This window comes from Elephantulus edwardii, unplaced genomic scaffold, assembly GCF_000299155.1.
Source record: "Elephantulus edwardii isolate Elephantulus edwardi_28Jun2011 unplaced genomic scaffold, EleEdw1.0 scaffold00017, whole genome shotgun sequence".
NCBI classification, from domain to species: Eukaryota; Metazoa; Chordata; class Mammalia; order Macroscelidea; family Macroscelididae; genus Elephantulus; species Elephantulus edwardii.
Window position 1 is genome coordinate 14,755,623 of NW_006399767.1, and position 26,372 is coordinate 14,781,994.

Sequence of the window (26,372 nt, forward strand, 5' to 3'; positions counted from 1 at the left end):
ATTTTTATTTTATTATTTTTTGTGTGAGTGTACCGTCAAATCAGATCTGACTGGTACAGGAGGAGATTGTCCCTCCTTCCCCGGCAGAGCATCTGGTGGATTCGAACCGTGCGCCTCTGGGATTGTAGTTGCAGCTCCTTGCCACTAGGCCACCAGAGCTCCCCTATGTTATTTCTTAAACTGCAAAGAGTGAAGTCATGGCTGTTTTAGGTGAGATGGAACAACACAGACTTTGAAGCTGGGTTAACAAAATATGTGGCATCTGTAGTTAAGAAGTACAAAGGACTTGGAGTGAGAAGTGTAATGGTTATAGGTAGGTCTTCAGTTGCTAAACTGCCTCAAATCCTAATTGTTTCTTGATAGGCAACACTATAAAGTTATATACAAGTTGCTATCTGTCCCTCAGTCTTTCCATATGCAAAGTGTGATAATAAATGTGTGCAATACATGTGCAGCTCTCAGAAAAATGTGTGCCACACAATAGGCAAAATGTAGTAACAACAGACAGCAATTTGAAAAGTCATTTCTAGGTTCTTTCACTTGGGAAATGCTTTACCTGCAAGTAAGCGAGAAACTGGGAGATGAATGCTAACTTTTTCTTGGGAAACACAGTATCTGATAGTTTCCACTGAGTGTCCACAAATGCTCAGTGTGATTGGTTGTTCACCATCAGTAAAGCCGCTGTGACACTGCATCAACACAGCTAAGCATTTCTTGTAAGCTTCAATGAGTACTTTTTCCTAAGAAAGAGAGTTTCCATTAAGTTACTCAAATGACTGGATTTCTGAAACACTGAATAAGTACTTCAAATGTAACAATAATTAAAAGTATTCTTGAGATCTAAAATAAGGCTTTGAATTAAGGCTTGTAATGTACTATATCTTTAAAAATTAAATCTGCCCTCAGTGTTGAATAACAATAGGAGCAGGAACAAAATCAACTTCCTTCCCAATCTGGTCCTTCTTCCAGTGGCTCCTATTTCAAGGAATGACATCTCCATCCAATTATGAAAATCCAGATGTTATTCTAATACTCTCATTCCCTATTTACTGATCTAACAGCAGGCTGGGAATTTTGTTTTCTAAATTTCTCTCAAATTTGGCCAGTTTTATCTCCATGACTTCTAAGACACTGTCAATCACCTCTCCGTTAAATTTCCTGGTTCTATTCTTGTCTTTTCATTCATATACTTGCTGTAATGAGTTATTTTAAAATGATAATGTATGAATCAGCTCAGTACTTCCCTGCTTAGCAGTCTTTAAATGGCTACCCCTTCAATTAGCATAAGATCCAAATTCTTTTCGGTGGTCTCCAAGACAGACAAAGGTATGCCCCTGCCTACCTCTTCACTCCAACCAGAGACTTCTCACAGTTCCCAGAAAGCCACGCTCCCTCTTTTTACTACAGAATATGATGTACCTGTACTCTCAGCGAGGAATATTCTTCAATCTTTTTTTTTAATTATACGAATTTATTTACAAAATTCAAATACATAATTTTTCAGACCAGAATCTTCCAATTTCCCTCACCTCCCATCAATCTGCACAACCCCATGATTAATCCCCCCTCCCCTGCACATCCTCATCCCTCTCCTCTGCCCTCCACCTTGAATCTTCATACTCATTCTACAATAACGGTTTTACACACTACTTGTCATTGTGGGACTGAGTTAGTTCACTCAGCATAATGCTCTCCAGTCCCTCCCAATTTACGTAATAATTTACAAAATCATTGTTGCTGCGTGCTACATAATATTCCATTGTGTGAATGTATCATAATTTCTCAATCCATTCAATTGTGGTTGGATATTTGGGCTGTTTCCATGTTCTTGCAATGGTATAATGCTGCTATGAACACTGGTGTACAAGTCTCCATTTGTAGTTCAGTTCTCATCTCTCAGGTTATATTCCAAGTAGTGGAATAGCTGGGTCATATGGAATTTCTATGTTCAGCTTTTTGAGGAAGCGCCAAACTGCCTTCCAGAATGGTTGTACCATTTTACAATCCCACCAACAATGTATACGAGTTCCTATCTCACAACATCCTCACCAACATTTATTACTTGTCCTGTTAAACTTTGCCACTGTTACTGGAATAAGATGGTATCTCATTGCGGTTTTGATTTGCCTATCTCTTATTGCCTGTGATTTTGAGCATTTCTTCATTTGTCTGTTGGCCATTCAAATATCTGCCTTTGTGAAAATTCTTTCCATGTCTTTTGCCCGTTTTGTAACTGGGTTATCAGTCTTTTTCTTGTGGAGGCCTAGGAGTATTTTGTAACTTTCGTTATGAGACTCTTATAAGCGATGGTATTACCAAATGTTTGTTCCCAGTTGGTAGGTTTTCTTTTCACCCTGTTGGAAAAAGTTTTTGATGTGCAAAGGGATTTAATCTTTAGAAGGGCCCATTTATCAATTTTATTCTCTTCAGATTGTACATTTCTTGCTGTATTTGCAGTTTCTTTATACCATGGACTAGGGCTTCTAAGCTTAATCCCAGGTTGTCTCTTGTGAACTTTATGGTTTGGGGTTTAACTCCCAGGACTCTGATGCACCTTGAGTTGATTTTTGTGTATGGTGTGAGATGTGGATCCTGTTTGTGCTTTCTGCAGGTGGAAGTCCAGTTTTGCCAGCACCAGCCATTAAAGCGGTTGTCATTTCCCCATTTGATAGCTTTGATTTCCTTGTCAAGTATCAGTTGACCATAGATAGTTGGGTCTTTTTCTGGGTTCTCAAGTCTGTTCTACTGGTATATTTTGCCTGTCATTGTACGAGTACCATGCTGTTTTGGTTACTACTACTGTGTAGTAAGTTTTGAGGTCAGGGAGTGCTATGCCTCCCACCTCATTTTTGTTTCTCAGAAGTGTTTTGTTTATTTGCAGTCTCTTGCCTCTCCAAATAAATCTGACAATTTCCCTTTCAATCAACTTGAAAAATGAATTTGGTATCTGGATTGGGATTGTGTTGAACATGTAGACTGCTTTTGGTAGGACTGTCACTTTCACTATATTGAGTCTTCCTATCCATGAATAAGGCACATTTTCCCATTTATTTAGATATTTTATCATACCTCGCAGAAACGTTCTGTAAGGGTTTTTATAGATCTTTTGTGTCTCTAGTTAGGCTCACTCCCACGTATCTCCACTTGTAGTCGGCTACTGTAAGTGGTATTGCTTTCTTGATTTCCTTCTCTGAGTTCTCTTTGTTATTGTAGAGGAATCCTACTGATACTTGGATATTAATCTTATATCCTTCCACGCTACTAAATTTGCCTACTAGCTCTAACTTCACTCACTCAACTCTTACATATTATTCAGATCACACAGAAGCCTTTCTTGACTCCCCAGGTTATCAAATGCTCTTTTTCGTCAAAGGCAGGCCAAAATAATATTAAGACACAGGATAAATATACTGATAGTAAAACTATTTTTAGACATACATATAAAGTCTAAAACAGGATATGAAAAAAATTGAAGATGGTTATATTAGGAATGAAAGATTTTCTCTTTCATCAGCTAGACACATTTTTTTCCTAAGGTTTTTTTCACATTTTAATTTTTTAACTATAAGAAACTTACATCTAAAGCACACCAGTCCTGCATCATTGAAATGACATGCGTTAATTTCATTTGGAGAGTAAAGGCTGCTTCCCACTCAGGTTCCATTTCAATATGCTGTCCTACTTGACGTGTAAGAGGATCCATTCCCTTAAAAACAGTAAAAAGATTTTACATGAATTAAAATGATATTTGTTCTTTTAAATTAAAATTTAAGAAATAATGAAGAAATATACATTGATTAATAAAACAAAGTAAAAGTTTAAAGAAGAAGTATCAAATAACTTCTTAAATTTTATGTTTATGTAACATCCTCTGAGATAAAAAAAAGTTACAGTAATTTATGGAACAAATTATTTTAGAGGCAATCTTCTGTATTTAGACAATAAAAGATATGCTTCACTCCAACTCCTTTTTAGTCCTGTATTAATAAAAAATGTTTAGGAAAAAACCTGATAGGTTTTTAAAGCCTTGTATATTTATAATTTTATAGTACATTAGGAAAGATATTTTTTAGTCTATAACCTATAACCATAAGTTCTCATAGTTTGAAAGTAAAACAAGAAAAAGATAAAGAAGTTTTAGTACAAAAGAAAAGTCTTTTAGACCCAACTTTGACTAGTCAGAATTGATTAAATAACAGTATACAACATAACTTAAATATTCAAAATTACCAAAGCAGCTATTAATTTTACTGGTACAAGAGAAAACAAAAGTAATATTATAATAAAACTCACAAACTACTACACGAAGGAACTAAAATATGGTCTAAAAATCTATAGGTCAACTTTGTCTATTTTTTTTTCTAAGCAAGTCAGAAGCCTGCTGTCGCGTCAATAGTTTATTATTCAAAATGGCTTTTCTAACCATTGACTTTGACTTAGGAGTGGGCAGGATCATACATATGGTGTATTAGTTTATCCACAAGGGGTTCGGCTTGTCTTGCCATTAAATTGAAAGGATTCAGTGGCAGAAATTTGGGTATCTCCCCATCAGCAAAGCAGAAGGAGCATAAAATGCCACTGTGTATCCTTGGGTGCCACAGATTCTTACACCACACAGAATGGGCCTATAGAAGCAACAGGAGAGAGCCAGAGACCCAATGTGAGACAGAGCTGACCTTGGGACTTCTATTCTTGGGAACCAGAGCCAGGAGTTGTTGCTCAAGCTTGATAGAGAACTGCAAAGAGATGCCTTAAGTGGCAGGGTTAAGAGAGTTTTGTAACACTGGCCTAAAGCCAGATGTAACATGAGGGGCCTGTGAGCATACTTTGAAAGCTGTCCTGATTGAGACTGTATCCTATTGGCAGCCTGAATTCTAACTGGCGAACTTCTCTAATAAATCCCATAATCATGAGTATGTTTCTGTGAAGTATGCACAGCTTTTGCAACAAACTTCAGACCCAGGAGAGCAGTAGGAATGCTTCTTGAATTAGTGGAAATGGGTGAGGGAGTGTGTGTGGGGCATGTGTGATCTTATGTGATAGGAATTAATTTGTACTGTGGATGTTGTTGATAGGGAGATAGTTTCCCTTTGTGGCGTTTGCAGAAGTTAGATCTGATTGTTCTCATGCTCCTTGCTCTTTTAACAACTATCAAAGGAATCTTAGTATTTCCTGAGATTGAGAGATGTCATTATCATCCTACAGTTAAACCCTAAATATGTCATTATCTTGTTTCTAGATTCTGTTTGTGATATATAGATGTTTAAAAAGAAGAGAATTAAAACAGAATGCAAAAAAGTTCTATATTGTATTATATGAGTATCACAACAGGGAGAGACAAGGAAATATGGAAACAGTAAAAACAGTTTCCCAAATAATTTCCCTATCTGTGAAAACATTGTAAAACATACATTATGCTTTGATTGCCAAAGAAAGAATGTTAAAAGTGACCAAAAGAATTAACAAATACAAAATAGCAGTTGATGCCAACCTTTGCTAGGATCTCATTTGTTCTAAATTTTCTAAGAGGCTCCAATTAAAGAAGAGTTTCTTCATCCAAATTGTAGCCATCCAAATTGCTCTTTTTGAAATGTTGCACAAAATGAAGAACATAAATAGGCTGAAAACGTATCCAGCTCAATGAATTAAAAAGGAGAAAAAAAATAGTAACAAGAGTTCCCCTTTTAAAATGTGCCAATTCACACATACCTGCATACATTTGAGTAATTCCAAAAAGGCATCAAACCCTTCTAGGAACTTTTGCCTCAGCTCATCTGACCATTCCGTTGGCTTGCTAATTAACACATATCTGAGTAAGAGAAAAGTAATGAATAAATCAACATTGATGCTTTATAAGTTATAATCGTCTTGATAATTAAATAATAGCTTACTTGAGATCTAAAATAAGGCTCTGAACTCTCCTAAACTTGAAGGTTTGCAAAGCAGTGTATCGTTCGAACTGGAACCTGCCCTGGGCATCTCGGTGTCGCAAATGATCCATAAATGTCTTAATGATAATAGTCATCAGGTTTTCTTCTGTGATGAGCATTCGAGCCTAAAACAAAGAACAGGATCCATGGTAATCAAGAATGATTTACTAGAAAGCTTAAAAAAAAACCCCAAAACCCCAAAGACAGTCACTAGCATAATTTAGTTCTCTCTTCATTTTCTAACTATTTAATATCATAAAAGTCTGCATGGTGTTGTTGTTGATGTTATGTGTCATCAAGTCGCCTGCAACTCATAGTGACCTTATGTACAACTGCCCTAAACCCTGCCCTATTCTGTATACCTCAGATTAAAATTACTTATTCCAATTGCCTTTTGTATGAAACAACAATTAAACCATCGAGAAAAAGGCCAGCATGTTAGGAGAGCATTCCAATACTTACTAATACAAAATAATTCAGGGCTGGACTCTGAATTAGGCTACAAATTTTCCTTAACTGAGACATTTGCTGTTTTTAAATGCCATTGAGTTGAATAAGACTTATAGCAAACCTATGAACAACAGATCTGAACTCTGTCCTATCCTGTGCGATCCTTACCATTCCCAACACATGTGGCTCACTGCTACAGACACTGTCAAGGTGAGGATCCATATTGTTAGGAGTCTTCCTCTCCTTTGCTAATTCTCTACCTTTCCTATCATGATGTTCCTTTCCAAGAAACAGCCTCTAGATAACTATAAAAGTATGGTCTTCAAGGATCTAGAATCTCTAGGGTTTAGTATTTTCCTCTTATTCTCCCTTTACTTACTCACTGATTACTGTCAAGTCAGAACCAACTCAAAGCTAACTCTCCACTGGGTTTCTGAGTTGTTAATTATTATGAAAGGCAATTGCCCATCTTTCTCCCTAGGAGAAACTAGTGGATTTACATTCTTTAGCAGAAGTTTCTTTTTCTTGCCTTCATGAATATGTGTAGATATGAACATTTACATATTTTTAGATAAGCAAATATGTGTAAATTATGTTTAATTTTAAAAAAAAAGGTAAAAAGTCTGTCTCTCAGCTCTTGAGGTTCTCCTTCCAAAGGCAACTGCTGTCAATTAGCTTACTGAACTTTCTTGCAGAGATGGTGTGCATGCGTGTCTGTATACAGGGTACATTAGTCACACACACAGAAGCACATAAAATATAGCTATAATACATAGATTAAGTGGGTATGTCTATATTTTTCCATCAAAAGAATATACTTAAATGTACCTTCAGTCAGATTAGCTCTATGACTTTCTTTATCTTGATGGTAACTTTTCAATGTAATTTGCAGCACTGTGGTTGTTATGTGCCATCGAGTCACCTGTGACTCATAGCAACACTATGTACAACAGCTCTAAACCCTGCTCTAACCTGTGTCAATCTTATTGTCTCTGACAACCTATGCCCATTACCCCGTCACTATAGCATAAAGTACCTAATATTATTATGTTAGTACTTCATATCACTTACCCTAAATATTGACCTTTTTTATTGATCCTATAATTCACTGAGGGGAGTCTGGTGGCATAGGACATAGCAAGCTGTACCTGGGACAAAGATGGGAAGTCTCCTCCTGTTTTGATTTACAGGTTCAGAAACCCAGCAAGAGTGTCATGATGAGTTTGAGCCAACTAGACAGCAGTGAAGGACAACTGACTCTGCTTTATAAACTTTACTGCTGCTACGGCTGCTAGTTGCTGTTAAGTCAATCCTGACTCCTGATGACCCTGCGTGTGCAGAGCAACTGCTCCACAGGTTTTCAAGGCGGTGACCTGAGGTAGATCACCAGGCCTATTTGTCAGGGTGCCTGTAAGTGGGGTTGAACTGTCTAGTCGCTGGCACTTAACTGTTTGCAAGGAAGTTCTTACTGTAAATACGGTTTTATACCATATTCAGTTTTGTGTTGTAATTCTCGTCATATGTATAACAATATATTAAAAGTTCACAAAATTCTCACCCAGAATTCTGAAACAAACAAAAAACTATAAACCAAACACAAAAATAGAAGAAAACAACAAAACTAATCAATCAAATAAAACTCTTTATTGAATAATAACAATGGCTACATATAAACGTCTTAATGATATACATTTGATATACACATATAGGGATAAAATACTAGCTAGGGGTACATTTGAATAAAGTAAACTAAAACTAAGATACTCTACTCATAGACTCAAATTAGAAATGAAGACTGAATTAACTGTAAGGTAATTTTATTTGTGATACAAACACTTTCATCAGTGTTGCCTGATGGCAACCAGTTCAGTTTTTTGAGACCCAAACATTACTAATAGACTTTCTGAAACAAAACAAAATAACTCTCTCTATGTACTCTTTTGCTTCCATATATAGCTTGTGGCTGTGATACTCTACTATGAACAACTAGAAAAGGTTGATTAAAATCTGAGATTGTAATAGAGTTGCTAAGGCAGCAAGGACTTGAGAGGATAAGCCCACAGAGAAGGGAAAGTGCACACGAGGTGAGTAAACATTCTGCAGCTACTTTTGCCACAGTATTTGAAGGCTTGGGAACAGGGAAGGATGGGACTAAAGATTCCAGCAGAATCTGGACAGAGCTATTATCAATAGGGAAAAAATGTAATTAAAAACCTAAAGAGAGTTTAGCTCTGGTGGCAGTGGGGAAGAGCTGCTTTATCAATCCACAGGCATGGAGTTCAAGTCCACCAGCTGCTCCGTAGCAGAAAGATGGGCACTCTCCTCCCGTGTAATTTACTGCTGCTGAAACCTGCTAAGGGGTCAGCTATAAGTCGGTTCCAACTCAATGGTATAGAACAACTACCCCCAGAGATTTTAGTAGTCCTGGAGAGGCTAGAATTCTACTAAAATGGGGTGTCGGGTGGGGGGAACTGAAGAAACTTTCTTCCAGTTTCTTGCCTAATTCATTTGCAATATTCTGAAGCTTTGCAGGATAGAAGTCCAACAAAAAGCTTAGAAGAGTAGTGATTGTGGTAGTCTTTCTTTCTAAGTTAAAGCTCCAGTGAATATTCCAGGCTGCCAATGAGGGCCCTTAAAAGGGTATGGTCATGAGATAAGGAAGAACCAGAGGTGATTCAGTCTTGACAAACCCATCAAGAATCATGTCAGTCCCTAACTGGACCAACGTTAAAATGATAATAGGCTCCGGTGTGAAAAACAAGGCATACGAACTTTGTAAGTAAACCAGTAGAAAACAAAAATTTTATTTACTTATTTTTTTAAGAAGATATAGTCTCATTTTATCTGCCTAGAAATGTTCAGGAGGAAAATATCAAGTAAATTCTAACAATTTTTTTCCTTTAAATAAAGACTATCATCTCACAAGGAGGGGAAAGAGAGAAAATGGAAGAGAAATTACATCTGAAGAGATGTGGCTCTCCATTTACCAAATTTGGTTAAAAATATCAACCCCAAGATCTAATAATATCTATAAACTCCAACATAGTGTTGTTTTTAATAACAACATAAATGACAAAAACATAAAGAAAATGTAGGCAGATTATAGCAAAACCAACAAAAACTCAAGATATATAGAAAATTGTAAAAGTAAGAAGGAAACAAACAAAAGCCACAATCCTCAAAAGTAAATTAATACAACTGCTAACTTTTCCAACAAGAAGAAACCCTAATGACAACTGCCTGATATGTTTATAATGTTAAAGGAGTAAAACTATTATCCAAGAATTTTTTTTAAAAGTTCAAACAGAAATAGAGAATTTACATTCATCTTAACAGGGAAACATGGAGATGGGGGTAAAAAGAGTGAAAGTATATAAATACTTTTGAATACGCTAAATGGCATTCTAAAGGGTTAAGACATACATGAAACTAAACTGTATAACAAAAATAACACAGATGATGGGCAAATAGAGTTAAAATATTCTTCTATGGTGTCAGTATTTTTAATTGGTCAAGTAATACTTTATACTAGACTGCAATTTATCAAAGATGTAAAATTTCTAAGGTAGCATGAATCAAAGGATGGCTTATGGATCAGAAACCTAAAATGCCTCATGCCAGCTATCAAGGGACATATGAAAGGCAAACCAACTATTTACAAGAGTTTAGTAGAGGTGAAAAGATTGAAGTTGTCAACAATCTAATTTCATTTGGATCCACAATCAATGTCCTTGATACCAGCAGTCAAAAAAATTAAAAACAAAAACAAAAACACACACACACTGCAATGGTAAAATCTGCTGTCTTTGGAATACTAAAGAGCAAGAGTATTTGTTTAAAGACCAAGCTGCGCCTCATTCATGCCATGGTCTTTTTACTCCCCTTCCTTTCTTCTTTAAGGAATTTCTATTAAAGCAAGAATTTTATAATCCAAATTATGTTTCCTTGCTCAGTTATCAAATCTGTTATCTAAAACAGAAGTGACATTCTGAACTATTCTGCAGTAAAGAAATTAAAAAATTATTTAAATTTTTGTACTTTGTTGAAAATCTTTTCCCCAGGTTCTATAAAACATTAATTTTTTTTATATTTTACTATTCCCCCCTTTTTTATTTTTAAATGAATAAGTAATCTAATGAAAGATGACAGAAGAATTGATGCTTTTGAATTGTAGTGTTGGAGAAGAGTATTGATTATCCCACAGACTGCCAAGAGGACAAATAACTCTGTCTTGGACAAACTGAAACCAGGGTGGTCCGTGGAGGCAAGGATGGTGAAACTCCATCTCACATACTTTAGGCATGTTGTAAGGAAGGGTCAGTCCCTGGAGAAGGACATCATGCTCGGAAAGGTGGAGGGTTGGCACAGGAGAGGAAGACCCTCAATAAGATGGACTGATATAGTGACTGCAACAAAGAGCTCAGTTGTGTCAGAGATTGTGAGGGTGGCACAGGACAGGGTAAGATTCAGTCACTGTTCATACAGTCACTAGGAGTAGTAGTCACAATAAGATAATCTGACATTTCTATCATAGCAAAACTTTAGTTGATAAAAGTTGTTTGTCTTGTCATGAATTGACACTCTGAGGAAAACGGCTTTAGAATAATCCTTAAAAGAATAAAAAATTTAAAAAATCAAATAAAAAAAAGAATATGAAATGAATGTACAACCAGCTAGCTAATAAAGGGAGAAAAGAAATAAGAAATATTTCATTCATCAAAAAGAAGATAAAGGAAGAAAAAACCCCAAAATAGAAAACAAAAAATCTTAAGAAAGACTCATAAAGCCGACTATACCTATCATCATATATAAATAAATTATAACATAATTAAAATATTGAGAAGGTCAGAATGGATAAGCAATAAAACCCAAACACATGCCCAATAAACATATGGTAAGGGTTCAACTACATCTTCATCAGGGAAATGTAAATTAAAATTATAAGATGCTAATACTAGAGTCAATAAAACGAAGATAACAGATAAAACTTTAAATACCAATAAAAAAAGCACTGGTAAAGATATGATAAAACTAAATGGAGTATTAAAAAATTTTATTTAAGATTATAAAACTGGAAAACTGTACTAATAGGGAAATAAATAGCATAATTATGTACTGGATTTACAGATTAATAAAGCTGAATGATCTGTTCTAAAACATAATGCTGAGGGGAAGACACAAACTCATTGCTGCCACACTGGTACAAGCTCATTGCTGCAGTCACTGGGTTACTGAGTCTCTGGGGCTGTAAATCGCAGGGGAGGAGATGGCCCATCTCTCTCTCTCTCATGGAGTCCCTGGTATTTCTGAGCAGCCAGAGAGGTGCAGTATTTGGGTGAGTGGAGTTACTCCCAACTCACTAAGCCACCAGAGCTCCCTGCTGAGGGGAAGAAGATGGGTACAAAAAAAGATCATACTATATAATCTTTTTTTTAAAAATATATTATATATAAAAAATTCAGAAACAAAATAATGTATAATGCTAGAAGAAAGGATAATAGTTACTTCTGGAAAGGTGTAGTGCTAAAGAACAACACTAAATTCTGGGATGCTGGCAAAATGGATGGGTAAAAATTCATTGGTCTACACAGTTATACATCTCAGGTTAAGACATAAAACTACATTCCTGGCCTATATCTATAGCCAATAAAGGGAGGTGGCAGCAGGTAAGGAAAAGCAGAAAACTACTTTTGAAAGATTGCACAGGTTATCAGAAAGTATGTCCATTGTCCTCGATTGTTACATTGTTACAGCACAATCAAGTTAAAGGGAAGAGAAAGATCAATTATTAAGAAAATTAACTCAAGAATAAACCCCCAAATTATGAGATGAAATTGAAAAGGTTTTCTCACAGAGTTAACCTCCAAAACATCCTAAGTTTAGATTATTTAAACCTTCAAAGAATTGCTAATGCTCATGTTATTTAAACTATTCTTGGCCTGAGCATAAAAAACAGAAATATACTCAACTCATTTTACAAAGTGAAAATCTCATAAAATACATACACATGAAAAACACTGACCAATCTTACTTAAGGTTATATATGCAAAATTATAAATAAAGTAATAACAAATTGGGCTTACTGTTATGTACTGTTATGTTTTTGTTATGTGAAACCCTCCAGCAGGGTTTTCAAAGGCAGTAAATCACATGGGAGGAGACTGCCTGTCTTTCTCTCACAGAACAGCTGGCAGATTTGAACTGCCTGCATTTGTGTTGGCAGCACAACTCCTTACCCACTAGGCTACCAGAACATACTCTATTTAGGGAGTCCTGGTGGCATAATATATTATGAAAGGTTGGAAGTTCAAATCTACCAGCTGTTCTACAGAGAAAGAAAAAGTAACTCCCTCACTACAGCCTCAGGACCCTGATGGAGGGTCACCATGAGCTGGAACTGATTCTATGGTGGTGGGTTTATGGGTATGTAATAATTATAATTACAGTATCAGAACGTTCCAGAATCACAAACTCTAGCTAATATAATCAGTTACATTAATAAGTAAAAATATAATTTTTTTCTTTGATCAAAGAGTATATTTATTACATTAACAGCTCAAAGAGGGAGATGATAATATCAACATTTCAATAGATGGGACTAATATCTCTTCATACTAGATCAAAGCACTTGAAGGTACTTCCATTCTAATCAATAATCGATTAAGAGTGTTAAAGGAATGACAGTCATTTAGAGCTGACTGCTCCACGGGAGAAAGATGGCAAACCTCAGAAAACCTGCTATGAGTTGGTTCTGACTCCAGGGCAACGAGTTGGAGGTAAGGGTTTTTTTTTCTTTAGTGTTTCTAAAACACAAAGTGTCATGTGTCTTTTCATTTCTCTCAGTACAAAAGGAAAAAAATTCTTTAATTGGCCTCCCAGGTCCTCTGTGCTCTGGTAATAAAACCAGCTCACTGACACCCTCCTCACTCTGACAACACTGGTCCATTTTGGTTACTTCTTCCAAAAAGCCAAGTGCATAGCCACGTTAGGCCTTTTGGGCTTGCTGTTTCTTCTATCAGGAGACTCTTCTTCCTACCAGCCACAACAATTACACTCTCTCATTTTTTTACAGGTCTCTGTTCACATATCACCTTTCTGAGAAGCATTTCCTGACCACTAGTCTCTTAACCTAATGTTCTACTTTGTAACACTTATTAACATTTAATTTGTAACAAACAGTATATATATATATATATATTTATGTATCTGTCTCCTCACAAGAACATAAATTCAATGAGAGCAGGTACTACTGTCTGATCTGTTACAACTATTTTATTGTGAATGCCCAAAATAATGGGTAACTAATAATGGCACTCAATAAATACTCTGAATGAGAGAAATTATTTTATCTAAAGAAATAAGAGCTGAAATATAAAAAAGAAAGAAAATGATAATTTCCAATTAGAAATTCCAAGAGAAATCAATGCAAAAGGACCAGAGAGAAGACAAATATGTAACTTTCCTAGATACTACAAAAAGCTAGCTTAAAAATGCAGAAATTTTGGATAGAGAAGCTGTGGTATATTCACCCAATGGAATACTATGCTGCATTGAAAAATAAGGAACTCATGCAATATTATTCAAAATGGGGGACCCTGGAGGGCATTATGCTGAGTGAAATATCTCAGTCACAAAGAATAAACACTGCATGGTGCCACTGTTGTAAACAGGACTGACATTGGGTTTGGGGGGAGACTGAGAAAGATGGGTTCAATAATGTATACTGCATTGAAACAGAGGAGGGAGAAAACTGTTTAAAAGGGATATGTGATTAGGTATATTTGTCATGACAGGCGTCTAGAGCAAAGGCTACATGGTGGAGTGGACCTGGGGGAGGGTTTGTAAAACAATGAAAGAATTTTTCTCTTACTTTTCCAAGAGGGTAGTGTACTAGGGGGAGGGTTGGAAGGGGAGATAAGTGCATCAATGAATGAATGGGAATCCAAAGTCTCTGTAAATTTTCATTGAAATAATAAATTAAAAAAAGGGAAAAATGTAGAAATTTTACTATAGCATAAAAATACATAAGCTTATATTTTAAAATACTTAAAGCTTCTATTAGGAAATCTCTTATTAACAATCGAACTTTCATCAAGAAGACAAAATAAGTTGAATGACTAAGAACAAATTATGTTCTTAGATGGGAATGTTCAGTATGGAAAAGATACTAGTTCTCAAAGTAAAGACATGAGGCCTAAGAATTTTTAAAATAGAATAATGAAAGAATTAGCTTTCTAAGATATCAAAATGAACAAGCTCTAGTGGCATAGCTGTGCTGCTAACAAAATAGCAATTCAGCAAGTGATACAACTTCCGCAAGCAGGAAAGCAGGTGATCATCCTGACATTTTGCTCTTAAACCCAACATGCAATCAATCCAGTCACTGAAACCAATGTGCCTCAAACCTAACATTGCATTAGTTTCATATATTTTCATATCTAACCATCTTTCACAATGTAAATCTACTGCCACTATTCCAGTTCAAGATGCCATCAATTCTTCATCAGCTTTTACATTTACTTTTGGTTCCTACCAATTCATCTTACCAATTATAAACACTATCTTTTAAAGTCACAACCGTGATGATGGACCATTTAGAACTCCTCAATGCCTCCTTATGGTCTTAAAAGAATCCAACTCCTCCATCTGGTTTATAATAGCTTATTCATTGGCAGGTAGAGTTTTGAAAGCTTGGGCTGCTCTTAAAGTAATCTGGGGGAAAATTAATAAAAACCTAGACTCAAACCCTAAAAAAGTCATTTGGTCAGAGCGAACCATTCTTACATCTATCATTTTACCTCTCCTACTTTTTTTTCTGGCACCAACAGTCTTTATTGGTGGCCAGAGAGAGAAGGGGAACATGACAATAACTACTTCTGAGATGGTGTCCCAAGTCTTGGGCTATGAACTCTGAAAAGCACTTCTCTTACATTTTTGCCCTCACTTCACTCCATGTTCAGACACCTTCAGCCTTTCTCTCTGAACAGTGAAGAAAGGCCCAATTGGTCTATTATTCATTCTCAACACACCCTAGTTCTTCAGAGTTTTCATTCTCACTTTTGCAAGTTCAAGAGGGCATGGAGTACATCTACTTCTGTTTGCTATGCAATTCTAAATCATACAACTGTACTCAGGTAAAGAAAAAAAAAAGTACTCAATAAATATTTGTTGAGTGAATTGAGTACTAATTTATATTACTAGTACAGAGCTAAACCATGGAGATGTGTCTCAGGAGCCACTGGAGAAGCTTAGAAGACTACCCAATCATCTTGATTCAGCTGCTTAGCTCTCTCTCTTCTTACCAAGGGGCAAGATGCGGCATAACATGCTATCTGAGTCTAACATCTTGGATCAAATATGTTAAACTTATCAACTTAATTCAAATTTACACTCAACTGTTCAAAACTTCAGTAAAGGACTATAAGACAGTAAGGATTTTGAGCTTTTTAATAACTTTAACAGCAAGAAGTCAGCCCCCTGCCTCAAATCCCCCCACCAAGATGGCTTTGATAGTCAGTCATATTTTAGTATGATTAAAAGTATATGACTTCTTATTGGCCATTTATGAAATAGTCTATTATGCAGATCTTAGTTCTCTATTATTGAAAGGTTTTACTTCTGTTAATAGCAAACAAAGTTCTTCTTAGTCTTTCAGTACTTACAAGTGAAGGGACTGTGAATATCTGTACCGAGAGGTCTGCGATTGAAAACTCTCTGTCGTGGTCATCTGTCACATAATCACTCTGCAAACGCTCATAGTTCTATTAAGAAGGCAAAAAAAGGCAAGGAGTACCAGCTATCAGTTACAAAGAAAGGCAAGGACTACTCACCAGAGTAGGTGCGGTGAAGAACTGGACAGACAGAGCAGTCACCGATACTGCTCGCTCGTGATCATCCTCCATAAAATCTCTCTGCAACTGCTGGTAATTCTAAACAACAAGGGGGAGATTCACCTCTAATCCACATTGACCAAACGGTTAAGGATTATCATGAAAACTCAGTGCAAGAGGAAGTCAATGATCCTGCTATGAAAACGGGAATGATTCCTAGAAGTCAAGCCTTGTATAAATATTGATTCACTATAGTTAACACACTCTTCTGGAGCACAATGGCAGTTTAATGAGCCAAAACATGAAGTAACAGCTATGGAAAACCTGGATGTCACCACACACTGGTGCGGATAAACCACAAGTGTTGCACTGTCTCTGATGAAATCAGTCTCATTACTTCGGGTGCAACAGAATCATCAGGATGGCTCTTTGCAAAGCACACGTGCTCACACACCACTCAGGGTGACCCTAAGTTTGAGAAGCGAATACGAACGTGTATTTTCAAAGAGATGCCTAAATAGTTTTTCACAGGTTTCCTTGGTTCAAATACCTCTAATTCAAGCAACTATAAAATAAATGGTTAGCCGAATAGAATTCAATTAGTAACACAAAGTTCACTGTTACTCTATCAGAATCCATATGTAAGTGTCCTTTCAGAAAGATTCCCTTGATATAAATTTTATGGGAATAATAGCATGATTTTACAATGAGAGATTTAAATTCTTTATCAGTTCATGTCACCTTCTGAACTTAACAAAGAGAAAGGTGTACTGTGTGAATATTCATATTGTAACATGATGAGCAGCAAAAGAAGCAGTTTTACTTTGCTAAAATTATATTTTAATAAGATCAAAAGGTCATGTCTGATGTTCCACAGAATTTAAAATCAAGACATTTGTCATTAGTTAATTTTATGAGGGAGCCTCTGGTGGGCTAGTGGCAAGACGCTGCACTGCAATCCCAGAGGTGTGCTGTTCAAATCTACCAGATGCTCTGCTGGAGAAGGAGGGGGCAATCTCCTCCTGTACCAGTCAGATCTGATTTGACGGTACATGTAAAAATAATACAATAAAAATAAAAAAAAGAACAAAAAGAAAGAAAGTTAATTTTATGAAGCTTGGATATAATCATGAGTTACAGAAGTTCTTTTTCTCTCTGAAAATAGTATCTTATTGTATCTTTGATGACAGTTCTCATATCAAGTTAGATTCCAATTGTTAATTTTCATACAAATTGTTCAGTGACATTAGTTACATTTATCACAATGTATCAACATTTCTTTAATTGTACTGTTTGATTTCCAGTGCTCCATCTAGGCTTCTGCCTCCTTGCCATCTCTGCCTCCTTATCCTCTCATCTTTGAAGTCAGAGTAATTTCTAACCTTCTGGTCTCAATTCTGATGGCTTTTAAATAGAATCTATTTTCTTTATATGAACTATTTTGCTAATCATTAAAACTAAGAAACTACTTACTTTTGCAAACCGAATAGCAAACAGTTTCTTGTATTTCAAATCCATTAGTAAACTGCTCATGAACAATTGATGATACACACTCCTAGCACCTGTTACGAAAAAAAGAATAAGCATATATAAAACATGACAAAAATTACATTTCCAAAACTATTCTATGATCAATTATATTTTGTCTCCAGACCTTAACACCTCACATACAGATATTCTTCCCCCATTCTAAAGGAACAAAGTTTCTTTCTTATTCACCTAATAGTTCAAGAGGAGTGTTCTCCAGGCTGCCAGGTCACTGCTTGATGCAGTCATTTAAAGACAAGTGTTCCTTCTAAGTGGCTCTGCCATATTCTAGGGCAGTGCCTCTCAAGCTATTTGTGGTAAAGGATCCCCTCTCCATTTAAAAATCTGAGACAAAGTTCAAATAACATACAATTTATAATTTTAAAATATATTAATTCAGTAGTATTTAGTATATTAAAAATGCTAAGCAGCCACAACCTTTAGCTTAAAAATTCCCTCTACCTCCAACACTCTGTACCAATTAAAGAATCATTTATACTCCATTTCCAACTCCCAGCCCATAAAATACGACTTTTGAACAAAATATCCTTCACAAATATAGAAAAAACATTAAATGCATTTCTATTTTGTTACACTTCTTGGTTTTGAAGAATTTCACAGAGTACTTGACTTGACGGTACTTAACAATAACTTCACATAATATTTTCCCCAAGAAGAATGAAGATTGCATCCATCAATCTTTATAAATAGAAATAAGTCAAGTATCTTTCTAAACAGTGGGAGAGGGAACGTCAACATCACAATTACCTAAATATCTTCCTCTATACTTATAAAGTATTTAAGACATTTACCTTTCCACAATTTGGAATCGCTTAGCATCAATCTATCCACAAGAGAATAGTTTTCACCATCTGGACCCTCTTGTAAACCAACTTGGCATAAAATTCGGCGAAGGCCATCTTGAAACAGAAAGAAGTCATGAAGTAAAAAAATTCATTGTTAGAATAAGGAGGCATTTTAATGGAAATATTCAAATGGATCTGTAGAAAATTTCCTATTTTATTACAGGTCAAATTTCTTTTAAAAAGTAAATTTCTTTTAAAAAGTAAATATATTCCACCAGATGCTTTGCTGGAGAAGGAGGAACAATCTCCTCCTGTACCAGTCAGATCTGATTTGACGGTACACACACACACAAATAATAAAACTAAAAAAATGTAAATATATTAACTATTTATTAATAATTTCACCAAAAAAAGGAGAAAACTTAAAACATTATATACCTATACTTAATTCCAGAATGCCAAATATATTTTTATCAGAAACCATTATACACTCTATGATGACAGATGGTAGGCATGATATAAAACTGTGCTAAAATGAAAAAAAGAATGTATAAACTCTGTATGTTTCATTACTGTATTCTTATTGTTATATTAAATGCTTTTCACTAATGAAAAAAATTCACAGAGCATCTACCTACCTGGGAGATACTGAGAGATCATGGAAGACTACTTAGGAGATTACTAATTGTAAGAAGTTCTTCAAATGCTAATAGAAACATTCAAACAATCAACATTTCAACAACTTTTTGTTCCTTGTTTTAATTTAAATCATTTCTTTAGTCTTCAAACATGCAAAATAACTGGGAAAAAACCCAAGAGTATTTTCATTGTAAAAGTCACCACATTTACACTAGTTTACTTTAAAAAAAAAAAGTCACCACATAGAAGAGGCTAAATCTCACATAAATACTAAATATAGGATGGTAAGTTCTTTAAATCACTGGCGATGAATACTCAAAGAAAAATTTCAGCAGAACAAGTTTTCACTGGTAGTGTTCATTAACAATGTATAGTGAGAATAGTACTTGGCACACAGATGTTCAATGGAAAACACTAAACCTAAAAAGAAAATAGAGCCAAGGGGAGGGAGCAGGGGCTCAGAAGGTGAAGGGGTGGAGGGAACAAGCACAGGGTCACAGAGTTTGGTGGGTGGAGTGAGGGGGTGAAGGAATTAGGAAAGATCCAGTGGGGACTTGAAAAGAGGATAAGAGTGGATACTGATCGATGATGATTAATTTTATAAAACAGAATGTGTGCGAATCACCTTATGAAATACAATATGAAAGGGGCAAAAGTTTGAAATACAATGTATAAGAATAAAACACAATATATATAAATTTTGCATGCAAACCAATATAAAATGAAAATAATTTTTTTAAAAAAGTTGTTTGCAATGAATTAAAAAACAAGTTCCAGAAAAAATGTCACTGACAAGATACTCTAGAAGCCAGCAAATATGTTCTCTTAAATTTTCACACCTCCATCATCTTCTTGCAACTGGCAGTTCAGTGTGGCAATGTCATTTCTAACAGCCTTTTCACATAAATGTTCTAGGAATATTCTCTATAGTAAACAAGAGAATGCCACTGTCTGTCTTAGGTGAAGCACTGTATTAGCGAGAGCTTAGATTTATCCTTATGTTACTTTCTACAGATCTCAACTCTTTAACAATGCAGCCTTTTATACCTACCTGAATATCCAATGATATTTCCCAGCCAAGACAAAAGTTTCAAACCAAAATTCTGATGTGCAACAATAGACGAATGCATAACTTGAACTTTGAGGGGCTTTGTTTGTCGACTGGTATTTCTCTTAAAAAGAAACACAGCAGGATAAAAAAAGTACTTTAAAAGTCTACTGCACTGCTAGATAATTTTAATGTTTTTATTTAACAAAGACACACAATTATCCATATTGGAGGATTTTCTATAGTCATGTCAGAAAAACACCACATGCATTACTTGTTCAGACCCTCATTTTTCTACAATACTGTATCTATTTCTTAGGATTTAAAAAAAAAATATTTAAGAAGCCATAGCTTGTGAGTAATCTAACTCATCAGTCCTGTATTTGAAAATTTTATCTACCAGTTACAGAGTTTTAAAGTGCGGTTAGCTTTTAAACAAATTCCTTAATACAATTCTTGTTAAGTGTTGTCGAGTCACGTTGACTCATAATGACCCTGTGAGTAACAGATGCTGTCCTATCCTGTATTGTCACCATCATCCTCGACGTATTTGAGACCACTGACAAAGACCATGTACCAATGCATATCATAGAGGGTCTTCCTCTCCTTCACTGACCCTCTACTATACACTTATTTAAATGGTTAACCTTATTACATAGACGCGATCAATATTTTTAACATGATTTTCCCCATCCATTCTTGATCTCTGCTTTATTCCATCTCCAAGACTCATTGCATATTTTCTCCATGTATGTAATTTCTTACCTCTGGAAACTCTATGTACGAACAATGCTCAGGCTGTTCATTCATAGGGTCGCTATGAGTCGTCTACGACTCGACAGCATTAAACAACAACAATGACGACGACCAAGAGAGAGCTACGTTGGCCTAGTGGAAGGAAGCTGTGCTACCAAGCTGAAGGTGGGTGATTGTCATTTGTGGCCCTCGGCCAGGTTCAAACTGTATTCCTGTCAAAACTTTCTTCTAGGTGGTATAGCACTGGTCTGTGCGTTGCTGTACAGAGGTAACTCGTGGTTGCTGTGATGCTGAAGCCTGTGACAGTGATGTGCCAATCGTGGTAATGGGCACCCATGGTGGACAGTGTTGGCTGGAGCTTCCCGACTAAATCAAGCCTGGAAGCAGGAGCGGTATCCACTTCCAAAATGGCTTGCCTCTGGAAACTCTATGTACGAACAGTGCTCAGGCTGTTCGTTCATAGGGTCGCTATGAGTCGTCTACGACTCAACGGCATTAAACAAAAACAACAACAACAACATGTAATTTCATATTTACATATTTATAAAGATTGTTATGTTGGCTTAAAAAGACTGGGCTATCATACACACTTCTGTATTTCTTGCTTTTCTCTAAATAAATACCCCGTACAATCATCCTCTACACCATTTTAACTGATTGAGGGGAGGGTGGAAGGGGGACAGAACCAGTGACTGCATAATATTTAGTATGGATTTTTTTCAACATCTTCAAAAGAAGGTGATTAGGATTTGTTTTGTTTCTAATATTTTGTGTCACTATAAAAAAGTAATAAAGAACATCTATACATGTATGTACTGGTGCCTAAATTTCCAAAGAGGTAAAGATTTGACAAATTATTACCTTGCTTCCCAAAAATATCTTAACAGTTTACTTTTATACTAATATTCATACTGACTGCATCTTTGCCAGTAACATATTTTATCATTCTTATAACCATGTCATTGTGATGGGTATGAAAGCTCCTCAGTCTTTTATTAATCCTGAGTGAGTCTGAGCCTTTTCATGTATACTGGCCTCCTGGATCTTATCTGCTGAGATCTACCTTTTCAAATTATCTGTCCATTTTTTCTATTTTGCTCCTTGTTCCTTACATGATAATCTGAGTATTTTATCATGAATATTAACTACCTTCCATGTTTTTCAGAAGTTGTTAAATGTACACACAAAAAAGTCATTAGCTCTGCAACTACAGCAGATCATGATCGAAATAATTTAATCATATTGATATCAACATTCTTGGTACCAGCAGCCAGGAAATCAAAAGATGAATTGCACTAGGAAAGTTGGCTGTCAGGGACCTCTCCAGAGTACTGAAGAGTAACGACATTTGTTTGGAGACTAAGGAGTGCCTGTTCCAGGCCATAGTCTTCACAATTCCTTGCTATGCCTCAGAAAGCTGGACAATGACTAGGACTGATAGAAAGAGAACTGATGCCTTTCAGCTGTGGTGCTGAAGAAGAGTATTGAATATACCATGGACTACCAGGAGAACAAACAGGTTCTTCCTAAAGAGGGTGAAACGAGGCTGCACTATGGAGGCAAGGATTCTGAGACTTCATCTGACATATTCTAGACATGTTGCAAGGAGGGACCAACCCTTGGAGAGGGACAACATACTTGGAAGTTGGAGGGACAAAGAAAGAGAGGAAGACAATCGATGAGATGGATTGATTCAGTGATTGGGGTAATGAGGGTAGGAAGGTGTGTCAGACACAGTAAAGTTGGCACAGAAAAGAGCAGGTTTCAGGGCTATTGTACATAGGGTTGTTATGAGTTGCAAGTGACTCAGTGGAACATAACAACAACAACAACAACATCACATAATAAATCGTTAGCTTTTCCAAATCTCCTTTTTGTCTAACTTATTTTGTTTATGAAATATTTTTCTTTGCAAATGTTTCATGTAGTAAAAAAATGTGCATAATTTCTTTTCTAACTTCTGGGGTCCTATTTCTGACTAACAAATTTTCACCCTCTCTCAGCCCCCTAGATTTTCTGTATCATAATATACTATGTGTTTCTGGGCTTTCTATTCTGTTCACTAATAAATATACAGCCAGAACAAAGGACTCATAAATGCCAAAATATGGAACTAGTTCTAAAGTAATAAAAGAGTAATGTTTTAAAATTGCTTACCACAATTACTGACTTTGCTTGTTCACAATACTGGAAGTCTCCATATCGAACAGACCTACGCCCCTATAAATAAAGACAATTAAAGTCATTTCACAAAATTAAATTCAACACTGAGGAATTTTAAGCCAGTAGATCAACAAACAAATCTGAATATATAACAACTCTGGTCAGTTTTAAGTATTTGTAATATTTACTCTATTCATCAATGAAAAGTGAAACTATTTTCCTTCAAAGCTATCTTAAAACTTGTCCAAATCATTAGTATGTAGAAGTCTTTGGACATCATCACATCCATTCTTCTAGACTGCAATAATTTCCGTTTTCATATAGCTGAGCCAATTTTAATCACTGGCTAGAAAAAGGGCAATTATACCTAGGTTTCCCTTTAAATTTTCTATCTGGCAATAACTTACAGTTATACTTGATATATACTTGGACTAATGTTCAAATGGAATTAAAAAATAGCTATATATACAGTCTGTAGCTAACTTTTCTGGGATAATGCATCACTAGCAAAAGCTCAATTCATTATGTGATATCAATATGATTAAATAACTTACATCTCGATCTACTGTAGTTGCAAAACCAATGGCTTCTTTTTGTGTGCAATTAACAGCTTTCTGAAGAGTATAAATAACTTGCTCATAGGTGTGAACTTCATCATTAAACAGCATGCAGTAGTAGGTGTCACTCTTGTCTCTGTATGACAAAACAAATTTTATATATTGGACTTTCTTTCAGTTCATGTGCCATCTTGCTCCAGGCAGACCATTAAGAGCTTATTTTCTTTTAAAGAATGTGCTTATTTATTAGGCACATGTGTATAAAGAAGGCATTTATGGTACCCACACTCTCTAACAATAAAAGTCCATTGGTGAAGACAAATATTGACTAGTTTTATGTGTAGTCAGTCCACTGTCATTTATCAAGAAGGGCAGGGGCAGAAGTGGGGTTTAACAGGTCTTTGGAATTCTGAGAAGAGCTACTGGAAAAGTACCCTGAAAACCAAAGTTAGAAGTGGCTCTGAGTGCTTCTCTACCAGGGAAGGTTTTGCTTCTCCCAGGTTATGATATTGAAATGCCTGAAGACATTTTCAGCTCTATGTCTGGGAAGAGGTTTGCTACTGTCATCTAACAGGTCTACTAGTTCAGGAATGCTGCTAAACATTCTGTTAAGTCACCGGATAATACTCAAAACAATGAAACAATCTCGCCTTAAAATGCCAGAAGAACATGAAAGCGTGAGTTAGCGGTGGGTTAGATAAAGAGTGGGTGCTAGAACCCAAAGAGGATGAAAGATACTGGGAGTAGATTACACCAGAGAGATAGGCAGAAATCTTGAAGCACTTAGTGCAATGGTGGAAGTGACCCACTGCAAACTGAAAGACTGTCAGTTTGAACCTATCGGCCACTCCTTAGGAGAAACGTGATCTGCTCCAGTAAAAATTAGTCTAGAGACACCTATGAGATAGTATCTCTGGCTTATAGGGTCACTATGAATCAGAATGAACTGCATAGCACACAACAACAAGAGCAAGGGAGGCTTTAATAGATCCTCAAATATAAAGAATAAATGAATCATACTTACACCATCTCTAACTCTGTTGGCAATTCACTTTCTTTATCCCAAGTTAGAATCTCTACTGCATACCGAAACATAATAGCAAAAATGTTGTAAGTTCTTGCTATCATGTCTTCTGATAGATGTACAAGGGGATCCTAAAAAAAAAAAAAAGAACAGGATTGGAGGGGAGCAACCATGTTAAATGTATGGTGACTCTTCTCTTTCTCATTCTACCTGTATTCCTCAGAAGATTACTATTTAGTCAAAAGACTAAAAAGCTGAATGGTTTCCCAGCTCCAGTTTCTCTCTTCATGAAGTTTGACTCTGTAGCTTAGTATCTACCAAATAAAATTTCCTAAAACACATGATCCCAATTGTTGAGTTAGTGATTCAAATCATTAACATTCCAATGCCTAACGAATAAAAACAAAATTGCATTCCACATCTCTAAGATCTAACATCAAATCATTTTTCTAGCATTACAGGCTATTAACCTGCAATTTCTCATAACAACAAAATAAATGTTGTCAAAAGATGGACAGAAACCATAATCTAATTGCTGTTTAGTTAGAGCTGACCCATAGGTGACCTTCCAGCAGTTTTTCAGAGGTTGTAAATCACATGGGAGGAGATGCCCATCTTTCTCCCTTAGAGCAGCTTGTAGATTCGAACTGCCAGGCTTTGGGCTGGCAGTGAGCTCCAACTATAATGTTTGGAATTTTAGGTATAATGAATTTGATTTGGGAGATTTTGCAGAAGAGAACTTAATCTACTCAGAGAACTTCTCTCTGATCTTGTAAGAACCGCTCACTCACTCACTCAGCTATTTTTTCTCAGCAAGGGAGATGTGAATGCATGCTAACAAGGGTCCATCACATAGAAGACTTAATGCAAACAAAATCTTGGTTTTTGTTGTTGTCGTGGTAGGGTTTGGTTGGTTTTATTTTTTTTTCTTGGTTTTTTTTTCTTCTTTTTTATTATTTTAATGAAAGTTTACAGAGACTTTGGATTCAGTTTGGGGTTTTTTGGTGCATGTACTGTCAAATCAGATCTGACTGGTAGAGGAGGAGATAGTCTCTCCTTCTCCAGCAGAGCATCTGGTTTATCGTGGTATTTTTTCAGTTAAGTTTTATACAAGGTTTACTCTACTTTAGCTTCACAGATAAACAAGGTAGGTTGTAGAAATTTTTTCCAAGTAAGAAATCCAGTACCATGAGATTGAATCAATAAATTCTTGCAAATATAAGGATACCAAGTATTTCTGCATGCACACACACACACTAAAGATGAGCCTGAAGTAATCCTTCAAAAGAAATGAACAAGGTGGAATACAAGAAAGAACAGAGGAAAAGGGACCTATCCTGAAGGAGAAGGTCTAGGGGTTAGAGGAAGTAAACGTATGTTTTTGGTAAGAAAAATATTTTTTTAAACTCTTATAGCACCTTTTTTCCACTATGAGTCATCTATGACTCGGTGGCACTTAACAACAACAACAACGAGAGAGCTCTGTTGGCCTAATGGATTGAAAGTTATGCTACTACCCCCCCATGATACATCTTCAAGGATATGAACATGTCCGGCTAAGCACAATTAATAACAGTGCATCTAAATTCCAAAATCAATCTCCATAATAGTCTATGTGTTTCCTACTGCCAAAGGGGCCCTT

General features: G+C 35.9%; 1 protein-coding gene across 2 annotated transcripts in view; it reads right to left on the reverse strand.

Moving 5' to 3' along the window:
- UBR2 (ubiquitin protein ligase E3 component n-recognin 2) overlaps nt 1-26,372 on the reverse strand; it is a 169,334-nt gene that overhangs the window by 71,259 nt on the left and 71,703 nt on the right. Inside the window, exons 5-15 of one of the 2 annotated variants that reach the window (XM_006881986.1) lie at nt 24,731-24,861; nt 23,704-23,842; nt 23,144-23,206; nt 20,234-20,354; nt 18,550-18,657; nt 17,684-17,772; nt 16,043-16,141; nt 5,892-6,055; nt 5,710-5,809; nt 3,578-3,706; nt 557-740 (exon numbers count right to left, since the gene is read on the reverse strand). In XM_006881986.1, the coding sequence (XP_006882048.1) occupies nt 557-740; nt 3,578-3,706; nt 5,710-5,809; nt 5,892-6,055; nt 16,043-16,141; nt 17,684-17,772; nt 18,550-18,657; nt 20,234-20,354; nt 23,144-23,206; nt 23,704-23,842; nt 24,731-24,861 (1,327 nt within the window). Of the gene's footprint in view, nt 1-556; nt 741-3,577; nt 3,707-5,709; nt 5,810-5,891; nt 6,056-16,042; nt 16,142-16,210; nt 16,310-17,683; nt 17,773-18,549; nt 18,658-20,233; nt 20,355-23,143; nt 23,207-23,703; nt 23,843-24,730; nt 24,862-26,372 lie in introns of both variants that reach the window. The other variant, XM_006881985.1, reaches the window with a different exon arrangement.